Below are 16,074 nucleotides of genomic sequence, written 5' to 3'. Positions count from 1 at the left end.
AATATTCGAGAATATATAGTTATCAATACTTTCCTCTATATATCAATTAAACCTAGAAAATTGCATAAATGATAGTTTGCTATAGGAAAACTTGAAATTAAACATAAATTTACGAAAATCCATGCGTACAGTCCAAAGCAAAAAAATGTAAGTGAAGCAGTTAGAAGTTGAAATATGCTAAAAAAAATTTCGGAAAAAAAGCAGAAACTTTATCAAGATGATATAAAAGGTATAAATTAATATTAAAAAAAGGGAAATTTTTAAAAAAGTGTAAATTGAAAAAAGAATTATACAAAAAAAGGAAGCAAAACTATGTTATTTTAATTAAATAATGAAAAAAAAAGCTTTTTGATAAGAAAAAATTTGTTTATTTGTTTGTTTTTCTTTTTCAAATAAAATTACAGTATAATATCAATTGGTCCCATTTATTCAATGAATCATTGGAGCCAATATATACGATTGGTAGTGCGGATGTTAGAAATATTCGTCAATCAAAAGATGAGCAAAGTTTATTTAAATCAACATTTACTAATACAACCGAACGTGAACAGGAATATTCGTTTAAAACAGAACGTTCAACACGTAGTGCTGCAACGGTTGTTGTCGGTAAGATGCCTCATTTTTCTTTGTAATTTATTCCGGAATACCGGAGCAATGATGAAATAAAAGTAGTAATTTGATTGATTGTAAATAATTGACGATGATTGAATCAGTTGGAAAATTTCTGGAATTCAAAAATAAATTTTAAACAAAGTGGAAATTTTCATTCAATTAAATTGTCCTCAAAACGTTGCAGTATTTACTTTCATATAATCTTTTTCTTTTCTTTTGTTTCTTTTTTTTTTTTGTCTTTTTGAGAAGGAGAGAGAGGGATGAAAAAGTAGGGGAAAAATAGAGGTGTAATTATAATTTTTAAATCTTTGCATACTTTGACTTGTTATTTAAATCAACCTTAAAATATTTAAATCTAAAAATTATTTTTGGTTTTATACTTTATCCATTCTAAAATAATTCCACCTATTTTACGAGATTAGGTTTTCTTTTCAAAAAAAGAAAAAAAACCGAACAAAGTTAATAAGAATGGAATTTATTTTTGTAGAGAAAGGTGTATGTCGTGGAGTTGAAATGGCATTGAAATTAAAAACACCAGGAGAAATAGTAGAAGCAAATGCTGGATTTAATACTGAATTAACGGTAATAAATATTGGCGAGAATACAATTGAAGAGGAGCTTGGATGGGGTGTTGATAGTACTGTTCGGGTACCACCATTTTGTGAAACCGTTGCTGAGCTTATCATTTTGGAAGATCGTCAAACTAGGCTTGTTTTACTCTTTTTTCTTTTTTATTCTTAGATTATCCCTGAAATATAAACAAATGGAACGTATTTATTGCTCAAACATTAACAAAAGCCTTATTTGTTTAAATGAAATGATCTGATTCATCCTTATATACCATATACGAAAAAGAGATGTATACGATCGTTTGCATCCGGTTTGAAGGTGTGTTAATTAATATTTTCAGATGCATTGTATATGTCTTGATGGATTAACATACTTGTTAATTATTTTAAAAATTAGGATTGTTTTTTTTTAAAATGAAAGACAATTCAACAGAATTCGTCATTTTCGTAAAATTTATTTGCGGTAAATGTTGAAATTAAAAATAATATATGAATTATGATCGGATACCGATGCTAATTTAATGATCACTATAGCTCTAAACCATATTTGAAGAATAGGACTAGATGATAGAAGTGACGGGAATTTTGTTCTAGAAGGATAGCTTGAATAATCAATTCTTTATTCCGTTTCAATTAAACTACAGCTAAATTGTGATATTTTTATAGGAAATTTTCGATCGAAAGTCACATGTCAGGCCGAATTATTGTTACGGTGACAAATATAAAGGACAATAACAGTTTGATAACAATAATTGAGGGTAAAATTGCTGATATTATACGTGGTATAACAAATTATTCTTCATTGGGATTCACAGTACAAAATGATGTAGGTTACTTTTTGTCGAACAAATCTGCAATTTTCTTTTTTCTTCTTTCAGATTTAAGTTAAATTCTATTCAAAAAACTATGAAATTTTATTACAAAAAAAAAAAAAAACGCAAATATATAGCAGAAATTTTTTCGAAATTCTTTGTTGATAAGCTGATAATATTCCTACGTTATCCGCTTATCATCACAATTTCTTCCCTATTATTGTGTCAATTATCATGAGTTTTAGTTTTCAAAATAAACCCTAAACAATGGGTTACTTCATTACTGATTCATCATTGCTGATGATTATGCATTGTTTGAGCTCATTAACAATTCAACTCTCTTCAAGTATCATCAATCATCTCATCCACTGCCTTCTATTTTACTCCAAATCATGCATAAATCTTGAACTACAGCACGATCCATTCATTAACCAACAAATAAAGTTGAAATTCAGTCCAAAAAATTTTGTGTATATTACAGAAACAAAGAAAGAACAAAATTTATGTTATATAATATTAGTTCATAATAATGTCATTCATATTCTCTAGTGTAATGCTTAAAGACGAAATAATTACTTTAATGTGCATAATAATTCATAATAATTATTATTAATTACAGGTTGTTTCATATATGACGAAAGGAATATGCAAGTTTAAATATGGTGTAGAGCAGAAAGTTAAAATAACGGAACATCCTATACGCAAGTATTGACTTCCAGTCTAACGTTCACGTGAACTTTACATGTCAATACAATTTGTCCCGTATGCTTTACGTTGTGTTATTGTTCGCATTGCTTTGTAGATAATCATACATTATTCAGCATTTCCAGTCGATTGTTTATAATATCCGAAGAAATTGTCATAAATAAAAACCGGTATATGTGAGATTTAATGCCACACGTCAACTTGAGGTCCTACAACAGGTGGATTATTCGACAAATAGTTCATTATGCTTACAGTAAACTTATAAATTCCACTGCAACTCCAAAGAAGCTAAACCAAACGACACATACATTTCTACCCATAATCCCTTCTCATCTCCATACTGGAAACGTCTCTACATCACACGATCAATCGTCCATCGAGTATCACAGTATAAATCTTCAAGCTGATTCATTAAAAACGTCTGTTAATTCTGAATCCCGTACCATGAATAATAACTTGCCCACTGTTAACAATATTATACTGAGTATATAATAACCCAAACGGAAATGGCACTCATGTACAAAAGCGTATCATGCATGACACGACGTCAAGCAAATTCATTAGATCATTATTTACCGGCCATTCTCCGTCTTGATTACGTAATCGTGTAATAAACGTGAAATCCATCCACTGTCCTCTTTAATAAATTGCACTTTTGACCTCTCAAGCACTAGGCTAACCTCTTTTTTGCATATTAATGTCAAGTATTGCTTATCTAACAATCAAACTGAACAACCGAATAAAGTCATCCGGAAATCGCAAATATTACTCAGTTTCCATTACTTTCTATTATCTAATTACTTGTAAATAATTCATTCTACTTCATGCCAAGCAAGTATTAGGCAAAAAAAAACACTTTAATACAGTTTAAAAATGAACGTAACGTTAACTGAAAGATGGATTAGGAATAAGACAGGTAGTATTGTAGATAAAGTAACACATTCAACGAATCCATTTTCTAAATTGCAACACGAAAATATTCACGTAAAAAAAGTAAAGATTTACACAGCAATGATCGGTAATGGAGACAGTGGTAGTGCTAATCTCCTTTTTAAAGCACTTAATATAATTCTGAGATACATTTATGAGAAAAGATTTTTTAAAAGTTAACAAAGACATAACTGCGCTACTTAACAAAGAGATGAACACATATACACATGAACACACACACACATACACACGGACAGACAGACATACATACACACATACACAGACTCACATACACAGGAAACAAATGCAATAAAATTCGTTGATGAAAAAAAATGGCAAAAACCCAACATGGATATAATGAAACGCAAAGATTTAGTCAAAAAAGACTGTTTAGTATGAAACAGCAAATGGTGAGCCTGGTACATTGGTATCGCCGTATTTGACGAAGATAAATCCTTTAACCCTTTCTTGAATACGATAGCTAACCGCGTACCGACCACCGCCTAGATGTCGTACTGTAACCTCTTCACATGGTCCTTTCGATGTAAGTACACCAACGAACAGAAGATTTTCACCTTAATACCCAAGCTTCATTAATACATTTGCTAATTGCTTTTACAAGGAGCTACCGATTGGCATAATTTCTTTTTTCTTTGAAAGAAACGGTTGTTTATTTGGTATTAAGGGAAAAAAGAAATTTACACCATATGCAGCAAATGAAATCGTAAAAGATAAAAAAACGAACCCGCAAGGCTGGTGTCAATATTAAAAGCAGCTGGTCGACCTGGAAAAAACTTATTCAAACCGCCACCTTTCACATTAACTTTGCTCGCATCTCCCTTCAGTACCGGAACCTGCGCAACTGTTCCTTTACTTGTCTTTGCTAGCGCATCAATCTAGAAGTAGAGATATCTTTACACAGAACTTTCAGTCAAGTATTTTTAAATAAATTGAAACACAAACACAATAATATCCCTGCTCCATCTTCTTTCCTCCCCTCTATTTTTCGCTCGTCTTTCATTTCCCATAAATTTCAAAGACCAAAATTTGAAGAGAAATAAGAAACAACCATTAAATAAAGAATAATTAGAAGATAACCTTAATAAGCGAAGTGTCCGGCTCACCACCACCACCAAGTTCCTTACCAGCCATAATTATTTTGAATGGTGAACCAGGAATATGAACACCTAAAAAAGGACATAGAGTCCAATGAAATGAAAGGTAAGGTAAAGATACTTATATTGGAGTGGAATGATAACCTTTATTCAAAAATATCCGTCATAAACGTCATCCTTCATACCATATTCTAATTCGATCAGACAAAATAAGCATACCGATCTCTCAGTTAACATACCTGCATATTTGATGTCCACAAAATACGCTCCAGGCGCCAACGCCATGTATCGTACCTTATAGCCCATGTCCAGCTGTAAATTATGTAATACTTGGTATTTGCACGGAGAAAAAAGTGATGATATTATAGAAACGAATAAGTGTAAAACCAACAGGGTCGTCTGACTAATTTAATTAAGACCAAGTTTACATGCAAGATGGATATAACTATGCGCTGAATTCTGGTGTAAAGCTAAAGATGTAAACATTGAATTATTCAGCCTCTTAGCTGATAGCACTCTTGGATGAAATAAAATATTATTTGAATTGACACATAAAATATAAAAGCATCTGAGCAGCATAATGATGCTGGGAAACCAACTAACCTCATATGCGTCCAAAGTAACTTTTGATGGCCCATCAATTTGAACTTGCAGAAGTCCCGTTCCAGCATTACAAGTATTAATGATGAATTCGCATTTGTGGCCCGTTTGTCCACCGTGTATACCATCACCACTTACCGTTATCGCTGTTGGATCACTTTCCTCGGCTGCACCGACACGCAAACGAAACGGTGAATCACGCATTGGTGCGCCATCAAGTGTCACATCAACATAATAGTTTCCTGCCTAAAAAAAATACCTGTAAAAACAATTATCAAAGTTAATAAACCTTAAGAAATTTAGCAATCAGGAATCTTAGGTTGGAAAAGAAAATAAATACCTCTGTAGGGATGAACCGTAAAGCGTATGATTCGCCTTCATCAATCGGAACAATATCAATTGTTTCAATTTTATTACTCGGTGTATGGACTTTTGCTTCGAGACGACCTGCTGCACGATGTGTAAGCACCGTGAAGGTGCATGCCTTACCAGGCAGTCCAGAATCTGGGAATGATGCTAACTCAAGTCGGCGAGCTTCTCCTGTTGCAGGAGCCACGAATACCTTAAATAAAAGATTAATACCAAAGTTAAAAAAGAACACGGGACATCCATGAAATATCTGACATGAAAATTACCCAATAGTCACAGTTATCAAGCAATTTAAAAATGCAGAAACATTATGAAAACACTAACTTTAAATGGTGAATCCGTTATGTGTTCACCGTTAAATTTGACACCTACCAGATATTCTCCAGGCTTACTGACTTTGTAATTAAAGTGGCAATTTCCATCCTGAAAAAGTGGCGTTGCTCAGATGTCACATGGCTTTCGTTTAGTGCATCCATCTCGTTTAAACATCCGCTAAGTGCAAATTTCAGTAAATCTAATGGGTTTTTCTGTCTGCAATACTAATCTTCTTAAGAAAGAAACGCTTGCAATGACCCTATTAATCATAACCAACAAAAACTTCACATCAATCGAAATCGCTTGCAACTGCTGAAGCAAATTCAAGATATTATGCGAGGCACAAATAACCTAGAATAAGACATGTTCAAATCTACGCAATGCACACCTTATGGTCATAAAATTGCAGCTCAGCTTCTGACGGTCCCTCTATGGTCACTTCAAGCTCTCCTTGTCCAGCTTCTCTGGTATAAACGTTAAACGACTGTTTCGCATTTGTTTCACCTCGCAGTATTCCAACCCCAGCTGCACGCACTTTGTGTGCTCCTACCTCTGTCATATGTCCAACAGTAAACTGGAACGGACTTCCTGGAAATTGAAAAGAATCTTCTAAAATGGTTCCTCGTATTTTCTGTTTTGGAGGAATAAAAATTCAGATTTCTGAACAAATGAATATGACAGGTTACCTAAAACATGCTGTCCTTTGTTGAAGACAGAAATCGCATGAGAACCATCCATTTCAGGCTTGAAAGTGATCTGATAAAGGCTGTCACCAATATCACGCACCTCAATATCGTAGCTTTTTCCGTTAGGATCCATAACCTTTGCTGTCGTTTCCATTGGGGATGTATTTTCCAGTTGTAGATACATGGAAGCATCCTGCTTGGGTAGAACCATTGGCGCCTTAAAATGGTTTCCTAGTACTTGATCTTTACTTATTACGAAAATCAACCTATTAAACATATTTCAACTTAAATGACGATCTGAAAAGTGCTTTCACAAAACTCCAACATTTACCTGATGCACTTCCTTGGTGGCTCTTTTCTTCACAGAGCCTAATCCTTTGCCAGTACAATTAACGGTGAACGGGCTATCTACAAATAAGGAAAATTTGTGAATCCCGTTGGAAGAAAACTCGAAAAAAATTGCAGAGGAAAACAAACCTTTTACATGTATATCTGCAAATTTGATGGACAAAATGTAAATCCCCGGTTCCGTTGGTTTGTAGGCGATATTAATCAAGCCTTCCTTTGCTTCAGTACATTTTAGTTCAGCCTTCGATGGCCCTTCAACAGATACAGACAGACCACCATAACCTGGAATTAAATTAGACACTATTAACATGAATTAACCTTTTATGTAACCGAGTAAATAACCCTAATTAACCTGCATTGCGTGTATCTACCGTCACATCGTTGTACTGCTGAGAAATAGCGCTCGCTTTTCCATTACCGCTAACAGTAACTTTCGACGCATCTCCGACCTACAATAAGTTCCAATTGTTTACAACTATTAAATGGGTACTGATGACTAGACAACAAAAAAGTGAGACTTACTTGACTTTTATCAACTTTAACTCGGAAAGGTGATTTTGGTATGATTTGACCATTCTTTTTAACAGTGACCAAATGTTCACCCTCTTCACGTGGAGTAAATGAAACACCTAAACACATTACCCATAGACTGCTTCCAATATGAAACGATATATATAATTTAACAGCATAGTTGAAAACCACCGGTAACATCATAAAGTGTCAAAACTCAGAGATATATGCGAAAGAAGGACAAATACAGAATAATGGAGAAGCAATAATATGTAATACCAATGTTAGCAGAATCAATATGACGGATGAAACACGGCTCTTCAATACCACTTGGGCTTTTTATTGAAGCTGATAGTCCTTTAATTTCCTTATTCTCAACATTTAGTGAGATCTATAATTTATGACAGTAAACTTACAGGTAAACGATTAAAAGGGAAACAGTCGCGAATCAGAAATATGTTGGAATAACACCTTGGAGATAAATAATGAAACAACATTAAACGTGTCTCCCTAACCCAGAAAGAAAAAAGAAAACTTCGTAAATTAAGTAAAAGCAACAGTGATATTGATTTTAGCCTACAACTGCAAAAATGCGAAAAAAAAGACCTCTGATGTTGATCCAACTGACAAGTGTGCACGTTTCTGACCTTCACCAGCCACCATGACAACAAACGGTGAACCTTTCACAGGGTTTCCAGAAAGTTTGACATGCACTTTATATTCACCAGGAACAGGTGGTACCCATGCTACAGAACACGTACCATCCTATAAAAAGAGAAACAATCAAATTTCAAAAAATTTTCGACCAGTTCAAATATGAGTGTAAATTAAATAAACCTTATTATCATGACATTTGATTGTTGCCTTTGCACTCCCTTCAACCGCAACTGCCAATTCCTTAGCTGGTGAACCTTTGGCGCAAACTGTGAATGCTGCCGGTTCACCAACTACTGCATGCGTTAAGCCGGGACCATATACTGTTACATATCCATCAGCCGCATTGCTGACGTAAAAAGAGATTGGACTTCCGGACATATTAACTCCATCATGCTGCACTGATAGAAGATGATTGCCGCACTGCTTCGGTCGGTACGTTACTGTTACGCTTCCATCAGCGTTGTCCTACAATAGTGAACTTGGTATTTGCAAAGCAGCTGGAGAGTGCAACTTCCCTCCTCATAGTCTAATTTCCCCTAACAATCATCTACAATAACAGCGGTCTTTCATTAGAAATTACAGAGTGCGAAATAAAAAAAGATCAAGTTTCATTGATCAAAACTTGTCTCAGGTAAAACTTAACGGACAACATTATACCCACTGCGAAACATTCAAAATTAACCTTTATGTGGGCAACATCGGTTTTACCGGACGGCATTCTCACTGATGCATTCAGCTTGTCAAAATTATATTCGGAAGTTACTGAAAAACGAAAAGTGCGTGGCACTAAATGTTCCTCAACGTTGTAAAAGCACTCCTTTGAAGTTGCTTCGCGTCTTAATAACGCTACTTCAGGTTCACCCACAACAGGTGGTCCACACTGAAAGGTAAGAGATCATCAGATCACAAATGTAGTTTGCTGCAGAAAAGCAGATGAAAATGAAGACTTACAAGCCTCACAACGGTTAGATTACTTTCATTACAACGTAGCATTACAAACAACAGCAACTGTTATCAAGAAACAGTTGTTCTCATAACACATTCTACTTTCATTTTCAAACATAAATTCTTCCTTTCATCTTCCCAAAAACAGCAAAAGAAAAAAAAGTTTCGCAACATGCTTCTTAGATTGTGAGAATGACACTGGAAGTTCTTTAACTACACAGGAGTTTTTTAATTCATCATAGCTGAAGAATTTTCAAAATTTTAAACAATTTAAACCGTCACGATTTTTAAAATCCGGAACCACAACTGAAGGATTTTGGGACGACTCGTAACTGCTTACTTAAAATTAAGATGATTTACGGAGATTATTGAAAAGACAGCTACAGAACTTCTTAATCCGTTAAAGCATTAAAAAATTTCATAATTCCCAGAAAAAGAAAGGAAATGCAAAGGAATGCTTTAAACAAAAGTCCCATTGATAACTGAAATGAATTCCAACGAATAATGTAAATGCAAATACAACATACTCTACGATTTATCACTTTAGTGAAAAGGAAAAACCAACAGATGTCTCAAGTGTTGCAAAACATTCACAACAAATGATGGATGCGAAATGAGAGAAAGCTTAATCACATGTTGCTCCACTCTGTGTTAGATTGTCTACAAGCAAACAATTAAATATAGAAATGAGACAGGATGACATCAGATGTTTTTGGATAAATTGATAGAATGGAAGCGATAGAGGAAATTTTATGATATTAATAAGAATTTTATGCAAATGAAAAATTTGTTGACTTTGGTAAAATTCCGTCCTTTTTCTTCGGCCTATTTTCTGCTAATAATTTCATTTTGATAACGTTTAGAAGTTTGATTTACTTTTCCAACGATGATATAATTTGATAAAATCTAAATGACTGAGCGATTGTAATGTAGGCAGATGCTAGGTGTAGGAAATTAGCGTGAATACAAACTTTCGCTCACAACTGATCGAGCAACCACATCCACAGTTTGATCCAATTTCTACAGAATACAAACTACTAAAAATAGTCCTGCCATATTCGGTCCAAATAAGACTATTTTCAGTAGTTTATTTTAGAAAGAAAATTCATTTCCCAAGCACGTATTACTTTCTTCGGTCACTTTACATATTATAGTATTACTCGTTTAGTAATACTATAATATGTAAAATCATAGAAAAATTTGGCCACTTTATGTAGTATAATATTCTAAATAAATATTATTTTTGTGAAACAAATGTCAGCTTTCACATAATTCTGTTTAATGTGTTCGCTGAAAAAAAAAAAAGGAAAAACTCATATACGCCACAACTAAAAAATATAGGAACAAGCGAAAATGGTAAAAGGTAAGAAAAATGATAAATTCATGGTCAACTTAGCCATACCTTTCATCACCCTTGAGCTCCGAGAAAAATGAATCCCAGAAGAATTTGAGCTTATCACTCCAAGAAAATGAGTAGAAAGCGAATCTAAGCAAAAATTTTCATCACCGTTTGATAATTAAGAATAACTGAACCAATAATGACAACGATTCTCTTGAAAAGCAAAGGAAAAAAACTGCTAATTCCCTCCAGTCTCCCTCCTACAGTACGGAAAACCCGAAAAATGAAAAATGGAGAGTAAAAATCAAAAATTATTCAAACAACGTGTGAAGAAATATTTTCATAGAAAAACATTCAACTTTTGCGCCAAAGCAGTGCTACATAATCCAGCTGACCTAGAATTCTATATCATCGCACTTTGTTCCACCAATAAGCTTTTGCATTTAAAAAGAGTGATAAATCAAGCTATAAATCATTCAAAGAAAAACCAGCTGTTCAAAATAGGGAACAGTAATGTTATACTGGTAATACCCAACATATGGCCTCTTTTTCTACTAAATATTCTTCACTGTGGAGAACAATAATGTCTACAAGCACAGCAGTGAAAGTAAACATATCATAAAACAGCAAAGTATTTGAAGAATGGAAGGTATTTTCTTCTTGAGAACTACGGCTCATCTGCTCAAACTATCATATCATTGCTTGCACGACTGAATTGAAATTCAGTAGATTAAATTTATTAAACTAAATACAAGGTGCGGTCTGGACTGATATATCACTTCAATTCGTCTGGATAAAGTAAGATTTGATAACCTCAAAACTGAATGTTCCATTAGGTATTTCAACACCGCCATACATCAATGCAATTCGATGTGGTCCTTCATGATGTGGAGTAAGCGTTATTAAATAATTGCCATCATTTTGTTCCTCAATGTTTACTTCTAAATCATCTCTATCGGAGACAATATTCAATGCACCTTCCCCTCCACATTTCGCATTTACTTTGAATGTTTTCGGCTCCCCAATAATCCAAAATTTGTCGAGTGGTTTTACTGAAATTGCATCAAATGGATACAACATTGGAACCAAGATGAGATTTACATCAAAAATTTAAAATCGTTTCACTAATGGGTTGTGGAGAAATGCAATACTTTTAACCATTTGAGATTTCTTTGCAATACGCTTAAAATCTTAAGTGGAAAACTTACATTCCAAATAACATTTGTTTGCGGAACCAACCGGAACAGCAGTGAGCTCATATGGTTTCGAATGTAGCGGTTTTTCATCATCATATATAATGATAACGTATGTCCCAGCCATATCCGGGACAAATTCCAAGAGGTATATTCCTTTATCGGTTGTTTCGGTAAGCGATGATTTCCGAGACTTATTATTCGGACCCTACAAGTGTGTTCAAAATTAAAATTACATTTCTTTAGCAGCTGTGTTGTCAGTGACCATGACTGCAGTTTTTCTTTTTGAGAAATAGAAAACATCTTACTTTTATTTCAGCCCTTAGCCTGTCAATTTTCTCAGCTTTTTTTGCATCAATTAAGACACCATATCGAAGAGAAGCCTGTACTTTAGACGGTATAATACCGGAATCACTTTTTAGCACTACGAGTTCCGATTCCTCTTGTTCAACAGTAAAGTCCAATGGCCTATGAAGATATTCAAATCTTGTTTGCATCCTATTAGATGTGGAAAAATCTTTAAAAAGACATAGAATCAGGTAGAGAATCAGCGTTATGGAAAAGCGTCCAAATGATCAGTGTAGAAACGCCGAATAATTTACCTTCCATGGAGAAGCTGACCACCATAAAGAATTTCCAAGGGCAATATTTCACCTGCCTTGCCTTTCGGTGTAAATGTTACTTGATATATGCGAGGTTTAATTTCTTCAATGAGTGGTTGCTGGAAACCAATAGGAAGTCGTGCACTGATAGGTTCCAAAGCAGTGCGTGTAGCATCGATCAAAAATGACGTAGATACACCTCCTCGTACATGCCCATTATTATAACCGGTTATCAGGATTTTCGACGGGTCATATTCATAATCGACCAATACCGTAAACGGTGAACCTATAACTCTCAACAGATTACTTATGAAGTAACTGATCTAACATAACTGAAACGAAACACAATGAATGATAACAAGAAATATGGAACCAAAAAAAAGGAGTAAAAGTAATAACATAACATGTACCGGGAACTTCTTCTTCATGATCACCGAAATAAATGCTTATTTCATACAGCCCAGGAATTTGTGCAATATATTCCACAGTGCATAAACCATCGGAATGATCAATAATGTTTGTTTTCGATTCTGATGGTCCTTTGATAGCCATTTTCATCCTGCCTCCTCCGGCATCCTAAATTCAATTCTCCTCAGTCAGAATGTCATTATTAAAAGATTGCTTTGGGTTCCACCTTCTTAACTAAATTCCAATTTCGAAATGAAAACGAAGTTTTGGTAATTCCAAATGACAAAATTTGTATGCCGCTCCGTACCTTCATATCCACCTGAAATTTCGCCGCCACACCAACTATTGCACGTTTAAGTCCATCACCAGTAACTCGGCACATCGTTGCGTCTTGGTTTCGTCGAACGATGATCTGTGATTCGCAAACCAAATTTTCATCGAAGAAAACAGCAAATTTTGTCTCACCAACATTTTTGGCTGTCCAGAAGCCTGGAAACAGTATCATATGCCACCGTATGAAAGTGAGAAACTTTATTTTTCATTCGGCTATGTAGATGAATGGAAAATAAATTTCAATAAGATAGAACCTTTGTAAATAGTTGAATTATGACCACGTTCAAGAGGAATCATATATTTTGATCCACTAGCTTCTTCCACAATAAGTTCGAGACCATTCTTCATGGGTGTTAAATCACCAGTATTAATCGCAATATCCTCCCGATGTCCAATTGTAACAGTCCCTGGAAAATTGAACTTGCCTTATGAATAATAATTAAAAAGAGATATTGGGAGAATTTTTTAATCTCTTATGATTATTGAAAATAGTTAATGGAAAAATTCAAACATAAGTCTAATTTCCAACCATTACGTAGACCGTCCACCACGATTGATGAAATATCAACCGGTTTAACATTTATGTTCATTTTCATTAATTCCATATCTTCGTAGTGTAATGTCAACTGAAACAAAGACTAATAGTAATGGTAAAAGTTTGTTTAAACTAAGCCCATGATTGTCTAACTTTTGGGAAAGCAATCACAACCTCATACAGACCAGCTTCAGGAGCTACATAACTCGCAGTAAGTGTTTCATTTCCATTATCGACCAATGCAACATTCACCGGTGTTCCATTTTGATGATATAATTGCGAACGGATTTTTTCAACACTACCAACATTTTGTGGATCAATGATGAAGGCTACTGGTCGAGTTGCATGAACATCAGGTCCAATACCAGCACCATAGATTCGAATTTTGCTTGCATCAATCATTTTTCGGACTACTACCTGCATGTGACAACTAGTAAAATAAATCACTTAGGTAAAATTTATCTAGCAAAATTATAAGAATAAGCATTGTTTTGCTAAAAGATTTAAGGATTGAAGCTTCTTGATGATTAAAATATTCAGTTGAATAGAAACCACAAATGGTGATCCTGGAATTGCAACACCGCCGACTGATAGAAGGAAATAATATCGACCCGGTGCTTGGGGAAAAAACGGCATTCATACTGTCCAGATTTAGTTTCCATTACTTGTACCGGTACCTCTTCGTAATTTTTGTCCAGTGCTCTTACTAATGGTTTAAGACGCACTAAAAACAAGAAAAAAATTAGGTATAGATTGTCACAATGGATAATAGCGGAATTGTCTTGCCAATACATCGAAAGAGTTCCACTACATGCATTTATATGGCCATGCAACAAATATTAACAACATATGGAACTGAAACTCGAATTAGAATTGAACAAACTCTCTGAGTAGTATGTCTCCTGACGATGACACTTGCAAGACGAATATGGATGAGCTCTCGAAGAAAATTCACTGTTCAAATCTATTATTTCAGTTCTACTCACTGGTATCACTAGCTTTCAAATTTTGATCGGCATAATGAGTCGCAGCCTCACATTGTAGCTACGCCAACACACTACCACCTTACTTTAAGTAGAGGAACTTCAAAGAATCCAATCTGGACACCTTATTAGCACAACACTAGTAAATACGTATAATGATAGTATAATAATAATACTAGGGAGATGAACTAGTGCAACTGCATCAAGCTCTTTGCGTGAAGGCAAGTAAATGCCGGGAGAATATAATCAACTGTCACAAGCAAGGGCAAATTCTTCTGAAATATACCTCTTGCATCGGGCATCTCGATCCAGAATGTTAGATTTTCGTCTTGTAGAGCAGTAAAATCCGGTCCGATACCAGATAATCGCATATCAGTAACTTTCAGGTTATTATTAGCTGGTTGCACTTGTACGACAAATGGCGAACCTTTGACATGCTCACCAGCATAGCATACCTTTATTGTGTAAATGCCAGGTACGGTAGGCTGGAAGTTTCTTAGATAAAGTTGTTAGTCAAACCCATCAACAGTACTTTAAGAATTAAGGAAACCGCTTCCAAAAAAGTGACATTAGATCCAAACTACTTATTAAAAACTGCCTACTAGCTGATAAGAGGAACATCTACCAGCGCAAATACAATCTAATCTAAAGCAGAAAAAAGCAGATTAATCCTAATTAAAGAACGAGTCAAATTAGTGTGGTCGGTTTTAATACGGACTTTCTGACTTCCACCAAACAAAAAAAGTCAAAAAAAGACAACTAACAGTAAATCGAGCAACAGCAGACCCATTTTTATTGTCTACCAATTCTATATCCGGTTTCTCAGAACCATTTTCCGATGTCATTATCCTTCCGCTCACAGTAACATCTACAGCAGACATATGTCAGCCAGCGCAATCCAGTATCTTTCGAACAATTGATACAGCATTGGTTAGTATAAACCTAAGCAAACCTTCTACAAACATGAAACATTTATCAGGAAACTTACCAATCTGTTCACAACGACCACCATCTGTTTCAATAAGGAAGATACTTGGCAAATTTGCAACACCACTCTCTAATCCTGGCCCGAATGCGCGTACTCTTGAATCACTTACTGGTGATACCATTACCTTAAATAGAAACCTCAATTCATCCAAAACCCAAAACAAAACTGTTGTATGAAATAGAAAACTAAACAGAACCAACTAATTTTAAATCAGAGAATAATGAAAAACGACGGCAATGGTTAAAAAAAAAACTCCATAACGACCATTGATACGATACCTAATCGGGATACCACATATATGCATAACACCACATATATACATAATTACCCTTAAACTGGGATACCACCTACATAATACAACTAAATTGGAATACCAGTCCACTTCCCATAGCCTGCACAGTTATATGGCATCCGATAAAATTGCTTTGTTCCTAATTATTCCGTGAGATTCATATCGAACTAAATGTATATTCTGCATATATATACATATATACAAACGCATATACATATATATATATAT

At 34.7% G+C, this 16,074-nt stretch overlaps 3 protein-coding genes across 3 annotated transcripts; 1 reads left to right on the top strand and 2 right to left on the bottom strand.

The window, feature by feature from the left end:
- Nucleotides 1–68: 68 nt before the first annotated feature.
- LOAG_06971 (LIN-24 Like family member) lies at nucleotides 69–2,869 on the top strand (the record flags this gene model as incomplete). Its single annotated transcript, XM_020447305.1, has 5 exons — nucleotides 69–74; nucleotides 405–606; nucleotides 1,100–1,319; nucleotides 1,848–2,007; nucleotides 2,613–2,869. 5 exons carry the CDS (start codon nucleotides 69–71, stop codon nucleotides 2,703–2,705), a joined length of 681 nt encoding a protein of 226 aa, XP_020302452.1. The 3' UTR covers nucleotides 2,706–2,869.
- A 684-nt stretch (nucleotides 2,870–3,553) lies between these two features.
- On the bottom strand, nucleotides 3,554–9,221 carry LOAG_06970 (hypothetical protein; the record flags this gene model as incomplete). The annotated part of the gene is made up of 18 exons (XM_020447304.1): nucleotides 3,554–4,203; nucleotides 4,374–4,524; nucleotides 4,727–4,815; nucleotides 4,983–5,055; nucleotides 5,347–5,589; nucleotides 5,684–5,905; nucleotides 6,037–6,135; nucleotides 6,416–6,615; nucleotides 6,714–6,930; nucleotides 7,045–7,121; nucleotides 7,191–7,343; nucleotides 7,414–7,510; nucleotides 7,584–7,690; nucleotides 7,851–7,962; nucleotides 8,178–8,336; nucleotides 8,409–8,693; nucleotides 8,911–9,108; nucleotides 9,180–9,221. 18 exons carry the CDS (start codon nucleotides 9,219–9,221, stop codon nucleotides 4,019–4,021), a joined length of 2,709 nt encoding a protein of 902 aa, XP_020302451.1. The 3' UTR covers nucleotides 3,554–4,018.
- A 2,071-nt stretch (nucleotides 9,222–11,292) lies between these two features.
- Nucleotides 11,293–15,681, bottom strand: LOAG_06969 (hypothetical protein; the record flags this gene model as incomplete). Its single annotated transcript, XM_003142503.2, has 13 exons — nucleotides 15,555–15,681; nucleotides 15,331–15,434; nucleotides 14,853–15,051; nucleotides 14,165–14,307; nucleotides 13,758–14,000; nucleotides 13,578–13,674; nucleotides 13,303–13,455; nucleotides 13,023–13,204; nucleotides 12,718–12,883; nucleotides 12,308–12,593; nucleotides 12,014–12,173; nucleotides 11,721–11,913; nucleotides 11,293–11,564 (listed from the first exon to the last, which is right to left on the bottom strand). The coding sequence occupies exons 1-13, from the start codon at nucleotides 15,673–15,675 to the stop codon at nucleotides 11,293–11,295; spliced, it is 2,319 nt and encodes a 772-aa protein (XP_003142551.1). The 5' UTR covers nucleotides 15,676–15,681.
- Nucleotides 15,682–16,074: the final 393 nt, after the last annotated feature.

The sequence above is a fragment of the Loa loa genome (genome assembly GCF_000183805.2).
Source record: "Loa loa unplaced genomic scaffold supercont3.355, whole genome shotgun sequence".
NCBI lineage: Eukaryota > Metazoa > Nematoda > Chromadorea > Rhabditida > Onchocercidae > Loa > Loa loa.
The sequence above is the reverse complement of the archived record's forward strand: the minus strand, read 5'-3'. Positions and strand labels throughout refer to the sequence as shown.